Source organism: Scyliorhinus canicula, chromosome 10 (genome assembly GCF_902713615.1).
Source record: "Scyliorhinus canicula chromosome 10, sScyCan1.1, whole genome shotgun sequence".
NCBI classification, from domain to species: Eukaryota; Metazoa; Chordata; class Chondrichthyes; order Carcharhiniformes; family Scyliorhinidae; genus Scyliorhinus; species Scyliorhinus canicula.
In genome coordinates this window covers 49457952-49485290 of record NC_052155.1, presented here as the reverse complement: position 1 = coordinate 49485290, position 27339 = coordinate 49457952, and the positions used below count along the sequence as shown (strand labels likewise).

Here is a 27339-nt window from a genome sequence, read left to right as displayed (position 1 = left end):
AATCCAAATTCCATAAACCTTTTGGCTTTTTGTACTAGAAACACCTAAAACTCTACCCCACTATCATTGAAACCAGCTAGCAGCTCCCCAATGGACTATGTTCGCATTCTAACCATAAGGTGCAACTAGTTATTCTGCATATGATGTAGGTCCACACCACTAAGCATTAAATTGGTGAGTCGGGCAGCACGGTGGCAGTGGTTAGCATTGTTGCCTACAGCACTGAGGACCTGGGTTCGAATCCTGGCCCTGGGTCACTGTCCATGTGGAGTTTGCACATTCTCCCTGTCAGTGTGGGCTTTGCCCCCACAACCCCTGCAGGGTAGGTGGATTAGCCACACTAAATTGCCCCTTAATTGGAAAAAAATTGGTGAGTCAAGAGAGGTCCTGGAACCCCCAGCAATCAAGCTCACGAGGCATGTTATTTGAATAATGCAGAATGACTTTTACTTTATCTAACCTGTGCTGAACCTAGTGGAACTGTTTGGTCCTATGGTTTAGTGTCTTTAACATGGGTTTCCAAAGTTTAGACTGCCTAACCGAGGTTAGGGTAGATTGGCCAAGTGTAGGGAAAAAGTCTGGGGTTGGTGGAGGGGGTCTTTATGAAGTCTTGTCACAGAGCAAGAGAGTTTAACTGAAAGCAACACAAGCATAAAATGGCATTTTACAAAGGGCTTTAATTAATTCACATCTTATATACTGAATGTAGTGCTGCTTTATTGGAACTTTAAATCAGTTGTCTGGTAGAACATCTTTTTGGACTGATGCTTCAGAGTCAGTGTGAAACAGCTTGCTTAATCTGTTCAAAGTTCAACAAAAATATTCTGCCTACCACACAATTGAGCAACAGTGCATGAATTCCATTGGCTGGTTACTGTCATGTGGCTGATTTGCACTTCAGAAACAGTGTTCATTCATACACAGGAATTCCACTTTCTGCACACAGAAGAAATGTGTCTTCAGCTTTGTTTGAATGAGTCAGGTTTTTGGAGAGCCTATCCCTTTTGCATTTTCCGTACCAATACCTCAGTCAATGAGCACTCCATCCTGTTGTATAAATTGTTGCATTGCCTACTGAGTGCAAGGTGGAAAATAGTTTGCAAGTACTTGCTCTAACATTTCCTTTTCCTGTTTGGTGATCTTCCAGAAAACAGCAGTCGTCATTTGAACAGAAGATGCACGATACAGATTATTCTGTCGGTAGTGGAATCTCTGTTCACCATGGCCGGGGGTCACAGTAACTAATCATTGCTCTTGATTACTAACCAGAGTACTGAAATGAGGATCTGCTTTTTGAAATTTAAGGAAACATACCAGGCATGCATGCATGACAATTTATACTATTATTCACTGGAGTGGTCTTAATTCTCAGCAGCACAAATCTATGACTAGTCAGTACTTACTGCTCAGTGTTCAAGGTGTCCATCTCTGTACAGGTGCAGTATCTTTTAAGTGTGTAAATATTTTTACTTTCTTTTACTGAGTTTACATTAAACAAATTATGTTAATCATTTCTATGGAGTTGTTCTCTTTCCTATCCTTCACCCAACTATGAGAACAGATCCCTTGATTCTGGTATCCATTAGAATGCTCAGTTATGACTTCAATATCAGCACAGGTATCACATAACTGAAATTTGAAAGAGCATCTGACCATTAAAAAAAAAAGCTAGGCAAGGGTAGGAACCAAAACTCATGAATCTTAAGAGATTTTATTCTAACAGCTTTAATTACAGTGCTTGTCAAAATGAAAATTGAAACAAGTATACAAAACATTTGATTAGTAGTGTGTAATGAAAGGAATAACTTCACACCAATAACCCATCTGTCAGACCCAGGTATTTACTGTCCATATATTTCTCAGCCTTAACTAAGGTAAAGAAAAAAAAACAGCTTTCTGCTGGCAAGCCAGGTCCTTGCAGTATTCATGTAGTAGGTGGATGGGGTCTTGCTTTGAGTTCCAAACACTCAAGAGGGCATGGGGAAATAGGAATTGATGGAATTATGATGTCTTGCACAACACCAAAAATGGAATGACTCGGGTGTAATTGCAACACACTGGAAAAAAAAACCGAAACAAAGTCATAGTGAGGTGGTTTAGGTGCATTCACTGAACATTGCTACCTACTATACACTAGCCAAAAAGAGACAAAGCTAATGAAAGCAAAAGATCATCCTTTTTTCATCTGACCCAACAGTGCCTGCATGCTGTGGTCAGCTTACACTTCAGTATGGGGTAAGCCACGAGGGAGAAAGGGAGAGTAAACACAAGACTCCAAATTCAAACAGGCTATATAATCAGGCATTCTTGGCTACTCATCTTTTTGCTTCACTTGCGGTCAAACTTTCTCTTCCCTTTCTCTCTCTTTCCCCACACAATTCATGATATTGTAGAACAGTGACCCATTGTTCACAAGAACCTCTAGAATTTCACTAAAATAACTCATCAGCTCAGAAGAAACCTTAAGAGTTGGACTTAAATTATTCAGAAGGCAGAAAAAAAGTGAGTTAGAATATATTTTATTCTGTTGAATTTCAAATGCAGCCTGTATCGGTCTAGGAAAGGGATACTTGAGCAACCCATGAGACTGACTCACAGAATAGTGCAAGAGAATCGGAACCTAGAAATCACAAGTGTATGTTAAAATTTTAAAATAAAATCACAAGCGGTCCTTCACTCCTAAAATCTCAGATTTAGGAAAACAAGTTGAAAAATCAAAGTCACATGCAAGCTTCCCTCCCTCCCAACAAAAAGCCATACCCCACACCATGGAACAGCCTTGTTCCAGAGCTAGCAAGCCAAATCTTCTAACATACTTTGTAGTGCATTGTACTGTTGGGAGCATACATAAGCACCTCCCGTTTCTAAGATGTTTGTATATCCCTTTCCTACACTTAATACTTACAAGTCAGTTTAAACCTTCAAAAGAAGGGAAAATAAAGAACAACCAGGGGGGTATATATTGCATAGGAGTAGCAAGAAACTGCCTCATTACAAAAAGAGGGACGATATATACACATTTAAATAAGAAACCACATTTCCTTTCAAGTCTGTACTTCTCACCCATACAGTGTGATGTTATTTATAGTTCTAGTGATTGGATGTAATGAAGCAGGTTCCTGGCACCCAATACCACAAAGTAGCAGTTTGTCACACTACATAATAAAGCAGGAAAGAAGGGACGGGCAGGAAAGGAGGGAGGAAGGGAGAAAAGAGGAGCTATTTGTTGCTTTTGAGTTGGTTGGACAGCCAGTCCAGTCCTTCATACAGGCCGTCTCCGCTGGTCGCACAGGTTGCTTGAATGAACCAAGTCCTCTGACGGAGTTGATGCAGACCCAATTTATCTGTGATCTCTGCTGCATTCATTGCATTCGGCAGATCCTGGAGAGGGGGAAAATGCATAATTGGAGACAACAGATTCAAAGCTAGATCTATCCCTTGGTGTTGCAGTGTCACCTTTGGGAAAAGTGAGACAGAAGGCACTCAACAGTTAAGCGGGTCAAACAAAAAATAAAGCTGGAGTGGTAAAAATTAAAATAATGCCCATGGGAATACAGCACACAATGTTTAACACATTCTGAAATTACAACAAATGCCCAAGCACTCCCATGCAGCTGGCCAGGATGATATCTGGGCTATCACAAGGTTGTACCGCAATGCAATACATGACTGACGGGTATCTGAACAAGAATGCCTGTCCTTTAAGTACAGCACAAAGCTTTGAGTCATCCTGACTCAAAACATTAGCTCCCTTCTCTCCAAAGATGCTGTCAGACCTGCTGAGATTGTCCAATATTTTCTGTTTTATAGCACTTACCTGTTTGTTTGCAAAAAGTAACAATACAGCATCTCGTAGCTCATCTTCAGCCAGCATTCTCATCAATTCTTCTTTAGCTTCATTTACTCTCTCCCGGTCATTACTGTCAACGACAAAAATCAAACCTGGAACACAAATAAATATTGATATTAGTAAAGGCAGTTTCTTACCCCATCTAACTCCTCGCTACAATACAGCCACTTTTTCTTTTAACCTTTCACAGCATGAGAGAGTCAATAGCAAGGCCAGCGTTTGTTGTCCACCAATTATTGGCACCTTTTTGAACCACTGTGGTCCATCTGGTGTAAGAACACCTAGAGTGCTGTTTGGAAGAGAGTACTAGGATTTTAATCCAGCAATACGTGCGTGGATTAGTTGAGTTTCCAAGCGTCTACTGCTCTTTCTAGGAGCTAGAGGTCAAAGGTTTGAAAGGTAGTGTATGAGGCTCAGCAATTTGTTGCTGTGTTCCTTGCATATAGTACACACTGCTGCCACTGTATGGTGGAAGGGGTGCCAATCAAGCAAACTGCTTTGTCCTGGATGGTGTCAAGCTCGTGTTGGGGTTGCACTCATTCAAGCAAATAGACGGTATGCCATCACTCCCCGCAAAAATGAAGGATAGAAATGGCAGGATTCGGGAACCATGGATGACAAGAGAAATTGTAAGCTTTGTCAAAAGAAAGCATACGTAGGCATCTAAAAACTGACTAAGGCCTTGAGTACAGTGAAAGTAGGAAGGAACTTAAACATGGAATTAGGAGGGCTAAAAGGGGCCATGAAAGATCTTTAGCAAACATGGTCAAGGAGAATCCCAAGGCTTTTTGTGCACATAAAAAGGAGCAAGAGAAAGAGTAGGCCCACTGAAGGGAAGATAGCATGGAACCACAGGAAGTGGATGAAATCCTTAATGAGTACTTTGTATTGGTATTCACCAGGGAGAAGGATGTAGAGGTCATGGATAGGTGTGTGAACTCTCTTGAGAATGTCAATATATCAAAAGGGGGAAGTGTTGAGTATCCTAAATTGCATTAAGGTAGAAAAGTCCCCGGGGCCGGATTGGTCTGGGTCATATCCCAGGTTACTGCGAGAAGCATGGGGAGAAATAGCTGGGGCCTGAAGAGATATCTTCACATCCTCTTTGACCATAGGCGAGATCCCAGAGGACTAGAGAATAGCCAATATTATTTCCTTGTTTAAGAAAGGAAGCAGGGACAAATTATAGGCCAGTGAGCCTGACATCAGTGGTGGGGAAGCTTTTGGAAAAGATACTGAGGCACAGGATATATGCACATTTGGAGGAAATTGGACTAGTTAGTGACAGGCAGCATGGTTTTGTATGGAGAAGGTCATGTCTCATCAACTTGTTTGGGGCTGGCTAGATGGTTACAGAACTGGCTTGGTTAGAGAAGACAGTAGCAGTGTAAGGGTGTTTTTCTGAATGGAGATCTGTAGCCAGTGGTGTTCCACGGGGATCAGTGCTGGGAGGACCCCTGTTGTTTGTAGTATAAATAAATGACCTGGGGGAAAATGTACATGGTCTGAATTGTAAGTTTGCAGATGACACAAAGATTGGCAGAGCTGTTGATAGCATCGAGGATTGTCAGAGGATACGACAGGGTATAGATTGGAGACTTGGACACAAATGACAGATGGAGTTTAATCTGGACAAATTCAAGGCGATGCATTTTGGAGAATCAAATCTAGGTACGAATTATACTCGAAATGGCAGAACCCAGAGGAACATTAACATACAGAAGGATCAGGATGTGCAGGTCCACAGTTCCCTCAACTTAGCAACACAAGTAGCCAAGGTGATTACAAAGGCATATGGCATGCTTGCCTTCATCAGCCGCCCGGTACGGAGTATAAAAGTTGGGAAATCACGTTGCAGCTATAGGTGTATTTGGAGTATTGCGTGCAGTTCTGGTCACCGCATTATCAGAAGGACGTGGAAGTTTTGGAGGACCACCAGGATGAGTTGCGCATGGTGCTGAACACTGCCATCATCTGTAAACATCCCCACTTCTGACCTTATAGAGGGAAGATCAGTGATGAAGCAGCTAAAGATGGTTGAGGCCTTGGACACTGAAAACATTGACTCATCAACTATCTAATTGAAAGGGCAGCATGGTGGCGCAGTGGTTAGCACAGCTGCCTCACTGCACCGAGGTCCAAGGTTCGATCCCGGCTCTGGGTCACTGTCCGTGTGGAGTTTGCATTCTCCCCGCATGTGTGTGGGTTTCGCCCCCACAACCATTGGAAAATTAATTGGATACTCTAAATTTAAAAAAAACTATTTCCACGAATACAGCCAATCTATTCACGGCTTTGAGCACTTTTTGGTTTGAGCATGTGACACACAAAAAAAAGAGTTTCTAGTCAGGATGCTATGTGCCTTGGGAGGGGTACTTGCATATCTTGCCATTCATATGTTATCTGTTGCCCTCGTCTTTCAAGGTGGTAAAGGTCACAGGTTTTCATGGAGTTATAGCAAGTTGCTGACTCAATGCTCTTGGTTTTAATAATGGATCATCTTCCTGCCTGTGGGAAATTGAGAGACTTGGTTCCTCTGTGGCTGATACCAAGAATTGCGCAATGTGATCACAAAGCCCACATCACCTTCATCAGACCGTGCTCACCAAAATCTTTTCTCCAACATTGAAAGAGCTAGCCAATCAGCAGCAAGAATGAAAAATACAAGAATGTCTTTTGGCAAGATCCTAAACATTGAACAAGGTCACAAAATCAAGCAATGGAAAAATGTGCTCACCTTGTGTGTTTTGAAAGTAGTGGCGCCAAAGTGGACGGATCTTGTCCTGCCCACCCACATCCCACACTGTAAAACTAATGTTCCTGTATTCCACAGTTTCTACATTGAAGCCTAGGAAAACAAACAAAAAATTATACAAATTTATGTAGAATTTGGAGTCAGTGTCATCATTACCTCCCAGATCCATGCAACATCCTTATGGGGCAACGCCTCCCTACTGTATTCCACACGTGAATCTATTGTTCCAAGATGGCGTGTGGAGCCCATTGGCCAAGGAGTGACTTCTTCAAAATCTGACCATCAACTTGTCAAAGCTGGATCGTATTTCCTTCCCTCTTCTATGATGCCACCCACATCCACTCAAAACTGTTTTGAAACCATTGAGCCAAATTTGCATTCGGCAGTCCAAGTTATGAAAAAATGTATGTGCTATTCAAACCAGTCACTTCAGAGCAATACATTATATACAAAGGGCTTTGATAAGACTCTACATAAACACTAAGTTTAAAAACACAATGCTGTTTTGCGTCCAGACTCGATCACAGGTTGGAAAGATTTTTCTACTACCATAAGACATAGGGGAATTAGGCCACTCGGCCCATTGAGTCTGCTCCGCCGTTCAATCATGGCTGATATTTTACTCATCCTTCTCCCCATAACCCCTGATCCCCTTATCAATCAAGAACCTAGCTCTGTCTTAAAGACAAGTGATTTGGCCTCCACAGATTTCTGCGACAAAGAGGTCCACAGATTCATCACCCTCTGGCTGAAGAAAGTCCTCCTCATTTTGGTTTTAAAAGGATCATCCCTTTCGTCTGAGATTTTCCTCTGGTTCTAGTTTTTCCTACAAGTGGAAATATCCTCTCCACGTTCACTCTATACAGACCTCACAGTATCCTGCAAGTATCAATAAAATCCCCCCCCCCCTCATCCGTCTAAACTCCAGACCAAGAGTCCTCAATCTTCCTCATACGACAGGCTCTTCATTCCAGAGATCGTTTACGAGGCCAACACATCCTTCCTTAGATACAGGGCCCAAAATTGCTCACAATACTCCAAATGATGTCTGACCAGAGCCTTATACAGCCTCTGAATTACATCCCTGGTCTTGTATTCTAGCCCTCTTGACATGAATGCTAACATTGCATTTGTCTTCCTAACTGCCGACAGAACCTGCACGCTAACCTAAAGAGAACCGTGAACAAGGACTCCCAAGTCCCTTTGTGCTTCTGATTTCCTAAGCATTTCCCCATTTAGAATATAGTCTATGCCCAAATTCCTCCCTCCAAAGTGCATAACCTCACACTTTTCCACATTGTATTTCATTTGCCACTCTCCTAGCCTGTCCAAGTCCTTCTGCAACCCCCTTGCTTGCTCAATACTACCTGTCCCTCTACAGATCTTTGTATCATCTGCAAATTTAGCAACAGTGCCTTCAGTTCCTTCTTCCAGGTCATTAATGTACATTGTGAAAAGTTGTGGTCCAAGCACAGACCCCTGAGGCACACCACTAGTCACTGACTGCCATCCTGAAAAAGACTCCTTTATCCCCACTCTTTGCCTTCTGCCGGTCAGCCAATCCTCAATCCATGCCAGGATCTTACCCTTAACACCATGGGCTTTTAACTTATGTGGCACCTTGTCAAAGGCCTTCTGGAAATCTAAATAAATCACATCCACTGCTTCTTACATGCATAAAAATCTCAAAACTAAAAGCATCTTTATACCTCAAGCCAATAAGTTGAATATTCAAATTTTGAGCTCACTTACCTATAGTGGGAATCGTGGTTACAATTTCACCCAATTTCAGTTTGTATAAAATGGTAGTCTTGCCAGCTGCATCTAGACCCACCATGAGAATACGCATTTCCTTTTTTCCAAGAAGGCTTTTGAAGAATAAGCTAAGTGTATTCCCCATGGCTTAAGCTTCTGGTTAGATTCTAGCTTTAATATTAATCTGAAAAAGATTTTAAAAGTGTCAGGCAAGTACAGGCAGTGAACATGCATAATGAGACAACACAAACAGCTCCGTCAGTTATTGTACACTGGCCAATGCAGATTCAATTTCCCACTCAGCACTGATGGAGCCCTGTGGCCTGATGCCAAGCATCTGGGTTAACACTTGGATATTAATAGTCTCATCCGTCAACACATCCACCTCCACAAGGACAGTAGAATGGTGGCCTTCAGAAGAGTAGGAAAGGACAAATAGTGCAAGTCTTCAGGATGTACCCCATTCAAACAGTTGTTCAGCATTAAGACCATTAGGAATGATGATCGCTTGAAGGAGTGCAGTCCAGACCATTGCACTAATTGGCAAGGAAGGCAGGAGAACGGAGAAGTGTAGAAATGGGGGATCTGACAAGTGTTTCAGCATCATCTAAATCGTGCAAGGTATATTGCCTCTCTGATGTCAGAGTGCAGAATATTTTGCAGGGGAAAGGAAATGAGGCAAAAGTCGGTACCAATTAATGACACACACGGGCAGGTATTAATGTGCTATGGAGCTTACGGAGGAAGTTAAGTAGGTTCCCCCCACCCCTCCATGATGCACACCAGCGAGTAGAAATAGGAAGTCGGGGAAGATCAAAGCTCAAGATTCTCAGGGCATTGAGGAGTTCTACAGCAGGAGGCAATCTGTTTAAGAGCGCTCAAACCACAGTAGGACTGGGACCAATAATTTGAAGAGGAAGGTTTAATTAAATTTGTGTACTGAATATCCACAAATAGAAAGTGGGAGAGAAATAAGGTGCATAAAATGAATGAGTATTGGATAATACTACAGACGATAGTTGATTCTCGCTTGGGTCACTGTGCGGAGGTTGCACGTTCTCCCCGCCTGCATGGGTTTCCTCTGGATGCTCCAGTTTCCTCCCACAAGTTCCGACAGACGTGCTCGTTAGGTGAATTGGACATTTTGAATTCTCCCGGTGTACCCGAACAGGTGCCATAGTGTGGCAGCTAGGGGCTTTTCATAGTAACTTTATTGCAGTGTTAATGTAAGCCTACTTGTGACAATAATAAAGATGAAGGATCAGACTAATAATGGAGAAGACTAAGAAACCATCTAAGCTTCTGAATGAAGAAGGTATGTCAGGTGAATTCTCCAAGTAAGAACCAGGCCATCTGAGGTAGATAATTCCAAATATTGAGTCAATTTCTCCTCCCCTCAAGTCATAAATAATTGGCCCCCTTATGAGCTGTGCCTACCTTTTAAGATTCCCTAGCCAAGAGAAATAACATCCAAATATCTATCCTGTTAAGCCCTTCATAATATGCAGCATTCGTGCTCAAGGGTGCAAGGACATTCCACGTTTGCCCCGTCTGTAGTTACATCAGTGGGTAAGGTTTTGAAACAAAGGTCAGGGAAAATGTTAACAGGCACTCAAGAGGGCTGATTGAGAGCCAGTACATATTCATAAGTTTGACTAATCTAATCACATTTTACAATGAAGTAATAAAAGGTTTACTGAAGGGAATGCAATACATAATGTCCATAAGAATTTTAGGAAAGAGTTTAACAAAGTACCATATAAAAGGTTGATTCACAAATGGAGTCTCATGGTGCAGGGTCAGTGCCAGTTGAATAGACAATGACTTAGGATGGCTTTAGAACAGAAAGACATGGCAAAATAAATTAAAAATGCAAATGCTGCCGGACACGGGGGACTGTTTGTCCCCCAACATTTTCTGTTTACATTTCAGATATCCAGCTTCTAATATTTTGCTTTCAAGACATGTTAAGTTTCTTTTCCAAACTGGAAAATTGTAGAAAGTGGTGTGCACCCTTTTTATCCCCCCCCAAAAAAGGTTTGTAGAGTTAAGAGTTTCTTGGAGGTGTGATACCAACTGACTGCAACAAATCATAGGCTAGTAGAATGGGCAGACAAAAAAGACAGAATTTAACAGAGAATTGGGAGGTGATGCACGTTGGCAGAAGTGATAAGAGGCAATATAGATTTGAAAGCAGAGTTCTGAAAAGTATGCAGGGACAGAGACCTGGGGGTTCATGTGCATACATCTTTGAGGTGGCAGGACGTAGAAAACAGGAGTAGGTCATTCGAGCATGTTCAATACAATCATGCCTGATCCTCTATTTCAACACCATACTCTCATGCTCTCCCTATACCCCTCAAAACCTTTAAAGTCTAGAAAATCTATTTTGCTGTTGATTATATTCAGTGACAGTGACATCACCTCCACAGCCTTCTGTAGTAGAGAATTCAATTGGTTCACCACCTTGAAGAGGTTTCTCCTCATCTCAGCCCTCAATGGCCTATTCCGCATCCTGAGACTTTGACGCCTTGTTCTTGACCCCCTCAGCCAGCAGAAACAACATCCCTGCATCAAGTCTGTCCAGCCATGTCAGATGTTTGTGTTTCAATTAGATCCAAGTAATTCTTCAAATTGCAGCAAATACTGGCCCAATCAACACAATCGCACTTCATGACAATCCTGCCATTCCAGACATTGAGAATCATTAGCATATAGGATCTTGAAATTGGCCACAATTAGAGTACTGCATCCATTTCAGGTCACCATACTTTAGGAGAGCTGAGGGCCTTTGGAAGATAGAGATTTGCCAGAATGCTTCAAAGGATGGGTTAGGTTAGAGAAGTGGATTGGTGCAAAGGAGGAGGGGAGAAATCTGCTAGAGGCGTACAAGATGGTGCCAGGTTTAGGAAAGATAAGAAAAAAAAATCTATTCCCATTTGCTGATGGCATCAGGACTAGGGGACACAAATTTAAGATTTAGAGGAAGATGCGAGGCTGATTTTATTTTTGATATTGCATTTAAGTGGTAATGATCCAAATTCATGGCCGAAAAGGATGGTGGTAGCAGAGTTGATCAATGATTTCCAAAGAAAATTAAATACATACTCGAGATAAATAACCTTGCAGGACTTCAGAGGTAGACACAGGAAAATGGACCGAGTGGAGTGCTCCAGAGAAAGCCGGCAAAGAAATTTAATAGCCTCCTCCTGTACCATAATAACATGTGACATGACAAAAACAGCTTTAATACTGAATAAATTGGGTCTGGGACATTTAAGAAAAGTTTTGCAGATCATGGGTCTCAATTACAATTTACATAAAATGAATGTAGCAAAAAAATAAATAAATGGAAACCGCACAAATTTAATTCACAACAATGCCATTAAGTGCATCGAAGACACTAGACCATAAACTAATAGGTTATGACATCTAGGGAACTAAATGTGGAAAGAAAGGTTTAGATCATTACAGTAATGTGGTTACAGGATATATCAGTGTGTAGCTTTAAATTTAGGGTAAATGAAGGGGGTTATGTGACCTCCTCCAAGGTCTGCTGGACAGCAAGCCTGAGTGATTTCCTTGTTGAGATGGAAAGACTTAAAACAGCTAGCACCATCTCAGTAAACCAATTTAAGTTTGGAGACAATTACAGCATCTCAGTAAACCAATTTAAGTTTGGAGACAATGACAGATGTCTCACAGCTTATTAGTACACAGAGAGTCTCCCAAAATCCCAGAAAGATGCTCAAGGTACCAGGCTCTAAATGGTTGTATTGTAACCTGTCCATTTACTCCCGAGATGAAAGGGAGTAAGAATCAAATATATTCAGCATTTCTACCTAAAGAGAAAGCCATTTTTGAGATCACATTACAGCTTTCCTACAAATCAATGAATATCATAGACAAACAGCAGATATTCTGTGTCGTGCATGGCTTGCAACTACCACAGCCAGATGTGAAAAGCACATGGTCTCCAAGTCAAAGATATGCATCCTGCAACCATCTAAGGATTCCAGGAAATTCGCCCTGGCATGTCCCTGGGTCAGAGTATCATGGAACCTGCTTTACTGCAGGTTGTAGATTTTAGAAACTCTTCAAAAATTGAGAGAAGCACCTGGAGAAGGTCACTTGGTTACCTATTCAGTGAAACAGGAACCCACTGGAAGCAACTGTGGACTGTTTGCTGCAAGAACTGTAATTCCAAGGGGACTGCAATGTGTGAAAAGTATAAACGGGGAACCTTCTTCTCGCAGTTTAAAGCATAGGTTGCCTACAAAAGTAAGAGAATGTTTAGTCAATAGTGCTTTTTTAAAAATTTGTTACAGTACAATGTTAAAACATGAAATCTTGATGTCATTCTTCAGCTATTAACTTTTGGCGGTGGAAGTAAGAGCAGTGTCAAGGAATACTGCTGCAGGAAATGTGAAAGGATATCCCAATAGCAGTGCTTAAACCATGGTCGGGAGCCCCGAAGACATTTTCTATTTCCTGCTAGTTTCTCCTTATTGAATTTCACAGGCCAGGGAACGAAAGAGCCTCCCAACCACAGTCCCTACCAGTGCACCATTCTAGAATTCACAAACAACACATAACACCAAGCTGGTGAAATTAAAGTGAAAAACCCAGCAGAGCAATAAAATGCAACTAGGTAAAGTCAAGCACATCAGATAAGTAACACATGGAAAACGAAAGATGATGCAAAGATGCCAGCAGACGGAGAGGTGGAGAAGAGGAAAAAGGTAGTGTTTGGCTGCCAAGTTACAATATAATTAAAAGCAGGCTACTCAGATTGGCAGGCCCTCCTTTGTAACTCCATTTAACACTCCACCTGTCTCCTTCCCCACACCCCCCACCAGTTTCAAAACTCCTCACTGCTAATCAGTATATTTCCATACAACGTACAAAGTTAAAGCCACTAGCTTATTTGTACTTTAAAAGTCATCTTAACATTTGTGCTTCCGCTCATGTTTAAATTTCCTTGGCTCTGCCCAGTTATTCTGCCAGACCAGACTATATGCCTTGGCTGCCATGACTGGTGCTATTTCACCTCTTCCAGCCTGCCGTTTGGTGTACTGGACAGAAACTTGCCGACTCGTACTGGACAGAAACCTGCTTTAATCTTGGATCAATGTATACTGCTCCACTGTTTGCTGTGACCTCTAACATCCCATAACTTTCTACTAAAACTGCACTTATGCTGGATTGGCCATCCTCCAACACCAGAAGGTATTGTGTTCAAGTCCAAGAGACCCACCTGCAACTCACTCCTTTGATTAAATTCCCACAAAACTGCCGACCACCCAACTTCCCAGCCTGGTCCCTATGCCGACTAATCTTGTAAATGATGCCAATTTATCTTGTAAATTGTACTCTTATCATATAGTGCACCCCTCCCCAACGATCCCAAATGAGGAAACTTCAGCCTAGCCTCCCTGATCTATACTGGATCCCAGTCCAACACCTCAAATTTAAAAGTTTCCTTCCTCATCTTGGCATCAGCTCTTCCCCTTCTGGCTATGCACGAGGTTCCATACCTACAAATTTCCTCCAATTGCCAAGCCTTAGAACACCAAGCTTTCAGCCACCGTTCAAATATTTCAAATATGTCCTTTTCTTTGTCAGTAGACCTCAATCTTTTTGGGACATTGCATGTTTTACAAACGCAGGATATTATTGTCCTAATTATTGACATTAACATGGCTGAAGTTACAAGTTCTCATGACAATCCAAGAATACAAATTTGGTAGTTACATTGCTGGATGTTCTTCACAGTTTATACGACAGTGCTTCAGACCAAAGGCCTATGGTGTAATATTTACTTAGTCATTGGTGAATAAACATCTATCCCTATTGGTCTTCACAAAGCATTCACTAATGTCATAGAATAGTAGGTAAACATTTTGATGAAGTGGTACAAAGGTATGTTTAACATCCAGTAATCTTATTTGAGGATGGGGAGGCAGGGAAAATTGCTCAATAGACCAGAGTTGTTTGATGCAAGTTTACAATAATGCAACCCTAGAAGAGGCAGCTACTGGTTTCAAAATTTTGATGGGAGAAATTGGTCAAACTGATAACAGAAATTATTCAGTGACCAGGGATTCAAACAGGATACGGTTTTAGAACAAGAATAATTTGCATAAACAAATTGAAGGACGACTGCTTTATACATCTGATATTGTAAGCCCCTAGACAAGCCGTTCCAGTAAACTGCCGAGGTCCACAGAAAGGACAATCTAATCTAGCTATCGACTCTCAGTCAAAATGATTACTCAGTGCTATCTAATGGCTTTTAACAATAAGTACCTGATGTTGAGTTTGGATTCCATCAGATATTATAGCCTAGGTCCCAACATACAAAAAGCTGAATTCATGGCTGCCTTTGACATCAAAACAACATATGTTACATCATGGAGCCCTAGCAAAACTGAAGTAAATGAAATCAAATGAAAATTTATCATTGTTTGGAGTCATGCCTAGCATAAAGGTAGACTGATATTGAAAATCTTATCGATTGATTTATTGTCACGTGTACTGCAGTACAGTGAAAATATTGTTCTGCGTACAGTCCAGGCAGAGTGTACCATATATGAAAGAACATGTCCTAAATAGAGTGTAAATACATTGGCACAGGCAAGCATATGGAGTGCAGTACTGCTCAGTAGAGGTGTGTGAAGAGGTCAGTTTATTTCTTAAAAAAGGTTCATTCAAGAGCCTGAAATAGTGGGGAAGAACTGTTTTAAAACTTGTTAAGTGCATGCTAAGACTTTTGTATTTCCTGCCCGGAAGTTGGAAGAGAGAATACCCAGGATTGGAGTCTTTGATTATGCTGCCCACTTTCCCCAAGGCAACGTGAGGTGTAGACTGAGTCGATGGATGGCAAGCGGGTTTGTATGATGGACTGGGCTGTGTTTACAACTCTGCATTCCTAGGTCTTGGACGAGCCAGTTGCCAAACATACCAGATAGGATGCTTCTATGGCGCACCTGTAAAAATTGAGTCAATGTGGACATGGCAAATTTCCTTATATCCCCCCCCCCCAGGAAACATATAGTCTCTATTGTGCTTTCTTGGTCATAGCATCGATGTGGGTGGACCTGGACAGATTGTTGATGTGCACACCTAGGAATATGAAGCTGTCAACCATCTCCACCTCAGCACAATTGATGCAGACAGGAGTATACGATACTTTGCTCCCGAAGTCAATGAACAGCTCTTTGCTGACATTGAGGGAGAGATCGTTGTCATTACACCACTCCACTAGCTTGTCCTTCATGTTCTGGTCGTGTTTTCAGCGAATGTCGATGGAGTTTGAGGCAAAGTTTGCCACACAGTCACAAGTGTATAGGGAATACAGTATTGGGACCCCAGCATTGAGGACTATTGTGGAGGTGGTGCTGTTGTCTATCCTTACTGATTTTGATTTATGGATCACAAGTCAAGGATCCAAGTCCTAGGTTTTGGAGTTTTCATATGAACTTGGCTGGGATTATCAGTGTTGAAGGCAGAGCTGTAGTCAATGAATAGGAGTCTTTGTTGTCAAGATGCTCCAGGGATGAGTGTAGGGTCAGAGGACATGGCGTCTGCTGTGGACAAGTTGTGACAGTATGCAAATTGCAGTGGGTCAAGCATTCTGGAGAATGGAGTGATGTGTCTCATGACACATCATAATGATAGCTAAGGCCACTGGACAGTAGTCATTGAGGCACATTTCCTGGTTCTTCTTTGGCACCGGTATGATGGCAGCCTTCTAGAAGCAGATGGGAACCTCTGAAAAGATGGAGAGGTTGAAGATGTCCACAATCACACCACCAGTTGGTCTGTGCAGGATCTGAGTGCATGACCAGAGACTACGTCAGGACCTGTTGCTTTCCGAGGGTTATACTTTCAAGAAGGCTGATCTGACTCAGAAGCTGTGACGGTAGGTATGGGTGTCCGAGGCTGCGGAGGCAGTTGACAACGGTTTGATAGTTTCCTGCTCGAACAGAGCATAGAAGTACAAGTTAATTGGAGAAAGGTGCACTGCACCAGAGATTGTACTCGGCTTTTGCTTTGTAGCTAGTTATATTGTTTAAGCCTTGCCACAACCACAGAGTCCGTGTCTTTAGTCTGTGACTTTAGCTTAGTTTGGAATCTTTCAGGTCAACACTGCAGAAATTCCTCAGGATAGTGCCCTGGACCCAACCTCCCTCCATCACAAGGTCATAAATAGGAATGGTTGGTAGACAATTGCTTTGGTATTTTCCGACCCTTCAAAACACAAAACAGTCCACATCACAAAGCAAAACCTGAACCAACATTCAAGCTTGGGCTGCGAAGACAGGCCAGTGCTGGGCAATGACCATTTCCAACAAAAGATAATCTTCAAAACTCCCCTTGGAATCCAATGCCATCACCACCACCAATCCCCTACTACCATCCATGTGGGGTTATTAAATCAGAAATTTGACCTGCAACAAGCCTTCAGCAGAAGAGGTCAGAGCCTGTAGCAAGTAACTCACTTTGATGTTCCCCAAAATGCCTGTCCACCATCTACAAGGTAGAAATGTGCGGGAATACTCACCTGTTGCGTGGCATGAGTACAATTCCATTGATGGTTGATCCCAACTTCTTCGGCACCAGTCAGGATTAAAATCAGCCAACTTGATTTGCACCTCATCCGCCACCTTAAACATTCATTCCCTTCACAAATAACAATAGTGGCAGCAGTAAGTACCACATGAAGGATGCACTGCAACTCAACAAGGCACCTGCAACACCACCCCAGTCAAAGCAGTAACCTTGATCACCGAGGACAAGGGCAGCAGATGCAGGAGAACTCCATCATCTACATCTGCAAGTCACTCATTTACCTCACTTGGAAGTATAATCACTAACTTTACTGTTGCAGTCAACAAGATAGATAAAAAACAGGGATTCCCTTCCCTACAGCACTAACTCCACCCTAACTAAATCAAGATCACCTTCATTACCATCCTGGCAGTGACAATTAGGGTAGGGCAAAATGCAAACCACAGGAGCAGCAACATTGACATCAAGATAAAATTTAAAAAGGACACAATTAACTAGCATAACTGATTCAAGAGAAAAAAAGGCACTTAAATTAGCCAGCGTAATAGATTAAAGTAATTATTTCCATCTTTTCAGTGTGTCTAATCACTTTTCGTACCTGCTCAATCCATACATGGAACGCAAGGTTTGCTGGGGCATAAATTTGCAACGAGGACTAATTGGATAGCTTTCAAAAAGAGCCAGTACCACAAAACGGCAGGATGGGCTTCTTTGTTGCAAAACCATATCAGGTGCCAAAGTCAGCAAGTTGCGTATGCCTCCAACAGCCTAGCATTTTGATTTGGGGCAGAAGCCAAACTCAACAATGCCTCAAGGCAGGGGTGCTCAAGGGCTGTAGGGCCAATTCATATGCCACAAAATAATTTATGTAAAGTGAAATGTACATAATTTTTTTGTTGAAGTACTCTGACTGTCACCTCAATAGTGTCTTTACTAATCAAGGAAGTTCTGGAAAAATTTCTTAATTGCTTGCTCCCATCCTACCCTAAAAAACCTCAAGTGCAATTCATTTCAGAAATAACTAATAGCACTGGCACATTTTAAGGGAACACCCAGGGTTTCAAATGGTTATTGTCTCCTAATTTTATATCGAAAGACAGTTACAATTGGGAGTTCCCTGGAGAGAAAGCCAAAAGTTGCTATCGTGTTGGAATTAACACAACAGATCAAAGTACACAGAGTCTTGCAGAGACAAAACTTCAAGGCTGGCAAACCTCTTTCCTATGCTATGATCCTGTGAGAGCGCATGGGAAGATTAGAAAGGTCAACATGAGGGTGGCGACTGGTGCATAGAAAAGAATTGTAGTGCATGTCATATAAAGAAAAGCCATACCGAGGAGAATTTGCTTAAGATGTGATAACATCAAATGAACTTGTGGATAAGTTAAACGGAGAGCCGTGATTTATGTAGCAAGGGCAGGGAAGTTGAAGTTTGAAACTAGAGCAAAATTGATACAGGTGTTGGAATAACAAAGCTTAGCTGACAGAAATGGAAACAAAAGAAAGGGATATATAAAAAACACTGTATTGAAATAGTTAAACTAAGAAAATGAATAATTCAAAAGGAGTCAGGACTAGAGCTATGTGAAATATATTCCAATCATAAAGCTAAAATATGGTTCTATTAGGACTGTTGAATTACCTGATTTTCGGGGATGGGGAAAGAGAAGGAAAAATGCAGGGCAGTGAAGGGTCTATAGTAGAACTAAGATAAAGCTTTGCATTATTGCAGCAGTGGGTTAGCACTGCTGCCTCAGCTCCAGGGACCTGGGTTCAATTCCAGCCTTGGGTGGACTAGTGTTTGCATGTTCTCCCCGTTGGCCATGCTAAATTGCCCCCTAGAGTCCAAAATGTGCAGGTTAGTAGGGGTTACTGGGATAGGGGAAACAGGCCAGGTACGAGTCTCTTTCAGGAGGGTTAGTGCAGACTCGATGAGCCAAATGCACTGCAGAGATTCCATGGATTCTGAGATAGAATATGGATGAGAATCTGGACACCATATCCTAAAATTATATCGAACTGCATTTTCCGAAATAGCTAGAATTTTGAACTGTTTCTTACAAATAGGCAGTTACTGATCATTGTGGGTTTTAAATTAAATTAGACTGGAAATAATGAAAGTAACTTGTATTTAACAGCTAAATAAAAGATTATAAAATTATAAGTATAAATTCTGATCGCTGAGGGTCATATCTAAAATCAAAGGTGAATTCTGCCAATATCACACATTCCCACTAAGATTCTCATGCCCAGAAACATCTTGTGGTCACAAGAACCTCAAATCAAAAAGGGAAAAAAAAAGAGTTGCTTGCCTTGTGGTCTCTCAAGGATTAGGTTGAAGAGGAAGTTGTTTTTCTTTTCCTTACCTTTTATATTACATCATCTTGGTACCTCAAGGCCCATGTTCCAAACACAGATCAAATACACAGATTCATGAGAGATTTTACATTCAGCTTTGTCATTACATTTCCTTTGATCATGCCAACAGTGCAAAAGTAGGAGGTCAGGGTGTGAGACAAAGTAAGGATTGGTAAAAGATACAGACTGATTGAATGGACGATCATGTGGTGCAAGTATTTTAATGTGGTTCATGTGGGAATAGATGATTTTGGGAGGAAAAACAAGAAATGGGAGAGTATACATTCAATCAAGAGACACCTTAGGGGCATGGTTGACCAGGAGGTGTAAAAAATGTAATTCCCTAAAAGTGCATGTTGTTTGAGTTTTATGAATAGGGATTGAGAACACACAAGTAAACTATATTTATACAAAACATGGATTTGGTCAGTTATGATTATGCCATAAGTTTTTAGTCCATTAAAGCCACATATCAGAATAATATCATACCATGGTGGAAACTGAAGTACAATTTCAGGCCAAGACTTAATACATTTCTTTTCAAACCTTTGGACAGACATGTAGGCCTAACTCCTACGAGTGCAATTGCAAGTAAAGCAATAAAACAGCACTCAAAAACATTGGTAGAACCAACATTTATTCAGATACAGGGCTGTGTGGAGAGTTTGGCAACAAGATACAAGGCTATGTGGAGAGTTTGGGCAATGGAATTAGCTTTTAATTGCTTCCAAGTGTGCGCACAGGTGAAATAAGGCCTGCTTCAATGCTTCAAATTTCAATGGTTCTGTGGCATTGAGAGAATGACCCCCTTCACAGCGTTCCCACATTTGAAATATGTACAAATTGTCATGGTGCGGGCAGCACGGTGGCACAGTGGTTAGCATTGCTGCCTACGGCACTGAGGACCTGGGTTCGAATCCCAGCCCTGGGTTACTGACCGTGAGGAGTTTGCACATTCTCTCAGTGTCTGCGTGGGTTTCACCCCCACAACCCAAAGATGTGCAGGATAGGTGGATTGGCTACGCTAAATTGCCCCTTAATTGGAAAAAATAATTGGGTACTCTAAATTTAAAAAAATACATTGTCATGGTGCAAATTCTTACTTCAACTAGTGTATGGCCATATACAGATGTCAACTTTGGTTGTAGCACTCAACACCTCTGAGTCAGGTTGCAGAATTCAAACACTCCTTTACACTGACCTAGTTGAAATTATATTTCAAAGGACTACTATACATGCAGAATGAAAACCCATGCACACGCCCTATCTGTAAAACAGGCTGAGGAAGGCTTCTCTTCTATTTTAACCATTCAACAAGCACACCATCAACTAACTCCCTTTGGCCCAATCCCTTGGCAATTAATACCTTCCCCTGTTCCGAATGTCTGCCGTTTGGAGTTAGCTTGCATGTCTGGTGTATTTCACAGGAAATAATATTCCTGCATTATTACCTCTCCAACATTAATCTATTCAGTTGAATGTGTGCCAGTGATTTTTAAATTATTTTGCTGCAGTAACAGTGGGGTAGTGGAATAAGGTGGGTCATACATGCCCTGCCAGATGAATAAGGAACATAACTTCCAAAGCAAGAAGGTTGTGTTGACGTGAATGTTCTGCAATTTAGGCTTCTTTCAATACAGCTATTAGCAAGAGGTTAACTCGAGAAGAAATCCGACTGGTGTCTACACAATTTGATACTTACCTGCAAACCATTAATAGTTTATGCTGGTGGCCAACAATAATCATAGTAGGGGGAGGGGTGGAAAAGCCAGATCACCCATTTCATACAGAAACCTTTGAGACAAAGGCATTCAGACCTCAGGTGAAAAGACGTACTCACAATACCACCCTCTCAAACAAAAACTGTGATCAAGGAAACATATGTGAAACTCTGAACTAGGCTCATGGAAAGACCTAGCAAATGCACCACAACCATAAGATTTAGAACCAGATCTCAGTTAATTTTAATAAAGCAGAGAGAGTTTGAACACAGAACTGCCCACCGCTTCATATTTTTTGGTATTGGTAGTCTTCAAAATGATATTTAAGTATCCAATACATTTGTAATTAGGATAGCATGCCCACCTGGATATCCAAGATGGACAGAACCATCAATTCACCCGAATACTCAAAGTTTTGAAATTACACTCATCGTGGTAGCTTGCCCACAGATTTGATAATGAATGATGCCTTTACAGGTTTACCAACAAAACAAAGAAAGCATCACTGTTGTTGTACTGGAAGTTTAATGATGCTAGAATACAAAGTATTTCTTGCCAAGCAGTCTTCTCCAAAACTTCAAATTCCTACCATCAGACAGAAATTACACCCTGCACATTTACCTAAATTATATTTCCACTTTGTGTAATGAACAAGACTGACACACAATGAGTTACATCTAACTTCATATTCCAGCCAAAAGCTGTTATTATATTAAAAATGCACACTTTGTATTTAATTAATATAGAGGCATATAATCTTACACCACACCTCTGATCACCTGTAACACATTAAGTAGAAGATTTCACAATGGGACTATAGCACCATACAACATGTGGCCATACTCATTAGATAAGGCAGATTTCAGAGACTATTTAACCTTACAATTGATCAGTGTTAGTTCAGATCTTAACACCAGGTTTCAATACCATTTTAATAATTCCTAAATTGGCAAGCCTGTAACTAAGACTAAGTTGATGAGTCTGTAACTAGATTAAATTTGGGAGCAGGGAAAAAGAAAGTCTTTCACAAGAATTAAGGCAACAAATATCCAATAGCAGTGATTTAAGCAAAATCCAGAACAACTCTTTTAAATGAAGTTAATAGATTTCAAAAAAAAGGAAGTGTTAAAAAGTGGTTGTACCATTTGAGGAAGTTTTTCTTGTGCAAAGACCAATACTTACGTTTTGCCCAACATAATTTTAAAGAGGATGATTATTAAATCTCATTGCTGCTTATGGAAACTTGCTGTGCACAAATTATCTGCCGCAATTCTCGACACAACAAAAATACTTAATTAGCCATGTAGTGCGTAAGGGACACACTAGACGCTGTCAAAGACTCCAAACATTTGAAATTCTTAAAATTGTTCTTTCTTGGCAAAGCACACCACTGACACACGCTTGCAATAATAGCAACGGAGGTGTTCTGTTCGTTACTGCGAATAGCGGAATTCGGCACACGAGGAAGATTTTAGTGAGTCAGGAAAAGGGAAGGGAATTAGAAGTGGACAGCCTTTAAAAACATATATGTACAAGAGGGCCATCGCCGGAGCTGTACAACTCCAAAGTCGTTTTTTTTTCTTCCCAACCCCGATAAGACTCAATGCAATCGAAGAGTGTCAGAAAACAGGAAGGCACAAATGAGGGGGTTACCGCAAAGAAAAACCGCTTTCCCCCTGCAATAAGGCAACCCGTGCCCCAAAACACCGGACTGTGAATTGGAAGCACTTTTTAAACATCCGTCCCCGTCTCTTCAAGCCAAGATGGCGGCACACTTCCACCCTCCCTCCCCTCTCCCCGCAGATACCGGAGCCCGGGTCGTAAAACCCGGCTCGAAGATCGAAAGCGCCGCGAGAAACTGGCGAGGGGGGGGGAAATATTCGGGCGGAGGGGGGTGAAATATTCGGGCGACGGGGGGTGAATATTCGGGCGACGGCGGGAAAGCTTGGCTCTCCCACCCTCCCAAATGAGCCGGATTCATATACAGCGTGGACAGTACCCCGCCCGAAGCTGTTATACGGGGTTTTTTTTTTTCTTTCTCTCTTTCGGGCACTCATCCGCTCTCGGTGCGTTTTACCCGTTATCTCCTCCTTTTACAGGGAAGGGTCTCCTCTCGCCTTATCATCCTCAGCCACAAGCCGCTCCCCGGCAGTTCATTTCCTCACCTCGATTTAAGATGGAGACCACAGCTCGCTGGAAGCCTTTCTCAGCTCTCCTCTCTTTGGCCACTCGAGGGAGGAGGGTGGTGACGGCTGAGGTCATCCAATGGCGAGCCGGGACATGCCACCATTGTGTCACGTGACCACACATCCCTTACACCGGTGGTCACCATGGTAACCCAAGGACGGCCAATGTCATGCCAACAGTGGCTGGAGTGAGAGGCCGATTGGCTGGGGAGGAACTGGTCCTGATTTATTTGACTGCCCCCTTTCTTTAGTTTTTTTTTGCAAGTTATTTTATTTATCGTCCGTTAAATTGATGGGGAAAATCATTTTTTTTCTCTCCTCTCAATCGCCAATTAGAGAGAGGAAGGGAGGATTGTGGGTTGATAAAAGCGAACGGTTTTTTTTGCAGCCTGACATATGCCTAATCCAATGTCAAGGCTCCCCCATATGTACCGATGGTGACATCCAGCTTTATTCATCAGCACTACCAACCACCACCACCATCTTTCTCTATTGCCCTCTTGCCTGCTACATGGACAAATTAGCTCATCCAAGTTATAGTTGTTAACACAGTTGCTTCACAGCTCCAGGGCCCCAGTTCGATTCTGGCTTGGATCACTGTCTGTGCAGAGTTTGCACTTTCTCCCCGTGTGCGTGGGTTTCCGCCGGGTGCTCCGGTTTCCTCCCACAGTCCAAGATGTGCAGGTTCAGTGGATTGATCATGCTAAATTGCCCTTAGTGTTCATAAAGGTTTTGTGAGGTTACGGAGATAGGATGAAGGTGTTGGTCTTGGGTAGGGCTGCTCTTTCCAAGGGCCGGTGCCGACATCAATGGGACTGAATGGCCCATTCTGCATTGTAAATTCTATGCATTCCCTCAACCTCTAATAACCTGGTAGCATTGATGCTTCACAGCTCCAGGGTCCAGGATCAATTCCAGCTTGGGCCACTGTCTGTGCGGAGTCTGCCCGTTCTCCTCGTGTGTCGCGTGGGTTTCCTCCGGGTGTCCCTGGTTTCCTCCCACACGTCCCGAAAGACATGCTGTTAGGTAATCTGGACATTCTAAATTCTCCCTCTGTGTACCCGAACAGGTGCTGGACTGTGGCGACGAGGGGTTTTTCATAGTAACTAATTGCAGTGTTAATGTAAGCCTATTTGCGACAATAAAGATTAAAAACAAAGAAACTGGGTGAGCAGAATTTGCCACCGCCTTGAATAATTAGGAAGACTGAAGCTATTGTCCTCCTGTGCTTCACACTCCGTGCCTTCGCCTCACACTCCATCCCGCTCTCTGACAAATGTACCTGGCTGCAGCAGACTGTTCACGACCCGTGGTGCTGTATTTGACTTTGAAATGAGCTTCTGATCTCAATTCCCCACCATCACTCCGACAGAACCGCAGAATCTTTCCAGTGCAGAAGGAGGCATTCAACGCATCGAGTCTGCACGGGCTCTCTGAAATAGCATTCTACCGTTGTCTCACTCCCTGTCGTATCCTCGTGACCTTGCACATTCTCTCTTTTCAGAAAGAAATCCAATTTCCTTTTGAACACCTCGATCAAACTGACTTCCTCACCCCTCTCGAGAAGTTTGTTCCAGACTCCAACTGCTCTTGGTGAAATAACTTTCTCACATCCAATATTTGGAATCTGTGCCCTCTAGTTCTTGAGTGGGAACAGTTGCCTCAGTATTTACCCTGCCATACCTCTTATCATCTTGAATACCCCTATTATAGAGTCTCCTCTCAGCCCATCTTTCTCCAAGGAAAACAATCCCAACGTTTCCAATCTACCCTCAAGCTACGATTCTTTATCCCTGGAATCATATTTTGAACCTCTCTAGTCCCTCCAATGCCTTCACATTCTTCCACAAGTATGGCACCCCAGAAATGGAAGCAGCACTCCAATGAGGCATATAACTATTGTCTTAACATGTTCCTTACTCTTCTACTCAGTAAAGCTCTAAGATACTATGTTTTATTAACCTGCTCTCTCAATGTGCACTGCTGCCTTCGATGACTTCTGTTCATATACACCAAGGTCTCTCTATTCCTGCACTTTCTTGAGTTCCTCCTTTTTTATACTGTCTCAATATTATTCCCGCGGGGAAAATGAATTGCCCCACATTTCTCTGCATCGAACTTCATCTGCCACTTGTCTGCCCAATCCACATGTTTATGTCTTTTTGAAGTTCAACGCTGTCCTCATCACAGTTGACAACATTTTCTTATCCAAGTGACCACTTGCCCTTTTTTTCCCACGAGCTAAAATTTTGCTCACAAGTCTGTTGTGTGGCATTGTATCAAATGCCTCGTGATTTTAAATCCATATACGTCATATCACAGCATTTCCTTTGTCAGGGAAAATAGAGATGATGTGGAGATGCTGGAGGTGGTTGTAAGTAATCTACATTGTATTGTTAAGTATTGGAAATAAGGTATAGTTTTAAGTGGGTTTTGTTTCGTATTCTGTGTAAGGAAGGATAAACATATAGTTAGATTCATGCTAGACAAAGGTGTTGCAACTGGGGACGTTTGGTTTCAGATATAACGTTGCTTCTATTATGCTTAGAGAAGGTTATGCTTAGAAGCTGGGAGTGCTTAAGTAACTGTAGCCATCTGGGATGGCCACTTACAAAGTAACCATGGATACTTGCAAAAGACTCAAGGGAGATCTGGCCCAATACAGGATTCAGGCAATACCCAGAGCCTGAATGTATATTTGCTGACAGAGAACCAGACAGTATCGAACCCCTAGTCCGATTTTGCAGTCTAATCACGCATTTCCCCAGGACAAAGGACTCGTACTCAGGTATCAGATACAATAACAGACAAATTGGCGGCCACCCCTTCACCCAGGAAGCCCAAACAGCAAGGTCAATGACCGCTCAGGACACGCCCAGCCATCAAGGTACCGCCCCTTTATTGGCTCAAATCGAAGGCAGTGATCGAAGCCTGTACGATTTATTGGGTCCAAAGTGAAGGGACCGCCCCATAGAGCGCAAAACCCCAAAGGCTAAATAGAGATACTACCATGTGTTCAATCTCTTTAGGCCCTGGCACACCGGCACTCTTCGGCCCGGCCTATACCTGAAGCCAACTGCAGCACCATGACCAGAAGCAAGTTCAAGATCAACGATTGCTACCAGACGGATGAGCCCAGCAGAATCAAAGTTACTGCTCCAGCCCCAGCCACTCCAGATCCGAACAAAGGCCTTGTTCCTCTATCAAAGCTGGGTGCCTGAAGTTAAGTACAGGTGTTGTAGTGTTAGGTATAATTTAGCTTGTAGTGTTTTTATGTTGCATGTGTGAGTTAATCTTGTGTGTAAATAAACCATCATTGAACTTGACCTAACTGACTGGTTGTTGGGTCTTTGATCAATATCCGGTTGAACCTTGTGGTGGTATCATCTGATACCTGGCGACTCTGAAAAGCAATATTACTCGATATTAAGAAGGGCAACATTATTGGCGTCTCCGGTACAGAATTGGCAACAGTTATTTATGACGCTACTGGGATAGTATTCCACTCCTCAAAATTGGCAACCTGTGACGGGACTCGACCTAGAAGTGATTTTTCATTCCAAGAGAGCCCACAAAACGTTGAATTAGAAATCCAATTGGAAAAGTGAAAGAAACCACAAGTGTAAGACCCACATTGATCAAACCTCCAAGATTCGGAAGTGTGTAGTAATTTGCATGCGTACTAACTAAATTTACGATAAGGTAAACTTGTTGCGTAAAACTATCGGGAGTTTTGTAAACCGGTAAATAGCTTAGGCCATACTCGCTGTTTGCATCGCCGCCCTATTCCCCCTGTCCCAAATTTACGATAGAGAAACAGAGATACTAGTAGAAATGGCAGCAAAAGCAATGGAACGCCTTATGAACCCACAGGAACCCGAGGTCGCAGCTACCAACAGAGCAGAGCAATGCCCCATATGGGAGGAAGAGTTGAGGAAGTACTTCAAGGGGAAAGGATGGCCCCTTTTGTGCGAATGAAGAGTCAGGTCCTGGTAGTATAGGACAAACTTGGTGGGACAACCTAACTGAGATGCACATGAAGAATTTAGGGAAAGTTCATAAGCCGATGGCAATCATGTCCTGTCTGGCACAATTGCGAGGCACAGAGAATGTCAATGTCGTGAGGACGCTTCGCAGACC

General features: G+C 42.3%; 2 protein-coding genes across 5 annotated transcripts in view; one reads left to right on the top strand and one right to left on the bottom strand.

Annotated features, from left to right (window-relative positions):
• c10h1orf35 (chromosome 10 C1orf35 homolog) overlaps positions 1-1513 on the top strand; it is a 47093-nt gene extending 45580 nt beyond the window's left edge. The window contains exon 7 of one of the 2 annotated variants that reach the window (XM_038808875.1): positions 1148-1513. In XM_038808875.1, the coding sequence (XP_038664803.1) occupies positions 1148-1241 (94 nt within the window). In that variant the 3' untranslated portion in view covers positions 1242-1513. The remainder of the gene's footprint in view (positions 1-1147) is intronic. The other variant, XM_038808877.1, reaches the window with a different exon arrangement.
• A 178-nt stretch (positions 1514-1691) lies between these two features.
• On the bottom strand, positions 1692-23258 carry arf1 (ADP-ribosylation factor 1). Of its 3 annotated transcripts, XM_038808880.1 has the most exons (7): positions 23179-23258; positions 12500-12633; positions 11471-11569; positions 8358-8547; positions 6588-6698; positions 3818-3942; positions 1692-3381 (listed from the first exon to the last, which is right to left on the bottom strand). In XM_038808880.1, exons 4-7 carry the CDS (start codon positions 8503-8505, stop codon positions 3220-3222), a joined length of 546 nt encoding a protein of 181 aa, XP_038664808.1. In that variant the 5' UTR covers positions 8506-8547; positions 11471-11569; positions 12500-12633; positions 23179-23258; the 3' UTR covers positions 1692-3219. The 3 variants fall into 3 exon arrangements, with proteins under 3 accessions (XP_038664808.1, XP_038664806.1, XP_038664807.1); XM_038808878.1 differs by lacking the exon at positions 11471-11569 and having other exon boundaries at positions 8358-8544; XM_038808879.1 differs by lacking the exons at positions 11471-11569; positions 12500-12633 and having other exon boundaries at positions 8358-8544.
• Between the last annotated feature and the right edge of the window lie 4081 nt (positions 23259-27339).

Bases quoted from the DNA above. Each gene is read 5' to 3' on its own strand.
- arf1 (XM_038808880.1), bottom strand. From the start codon at position 8,505: ATGGGGAATACACTTAGCTTATTCTTCAAAAGCCTTCTTGGAAAAAAG. The intron at 3,943-6,587 runs GTGAGCACATTT...TTTGTGTTCCAG, and splicing joins CTACTTTCAAAACACACAAG to GTTTGATTTTTGTCGTTGAC. The intron at 3,382-3,817 runs GTAAGTGCTATA...CCCCCTCTCCAG, and splicing joins TACTTTTTGCAAACAAACAG to GATCTGCCGAATGCAATGAA.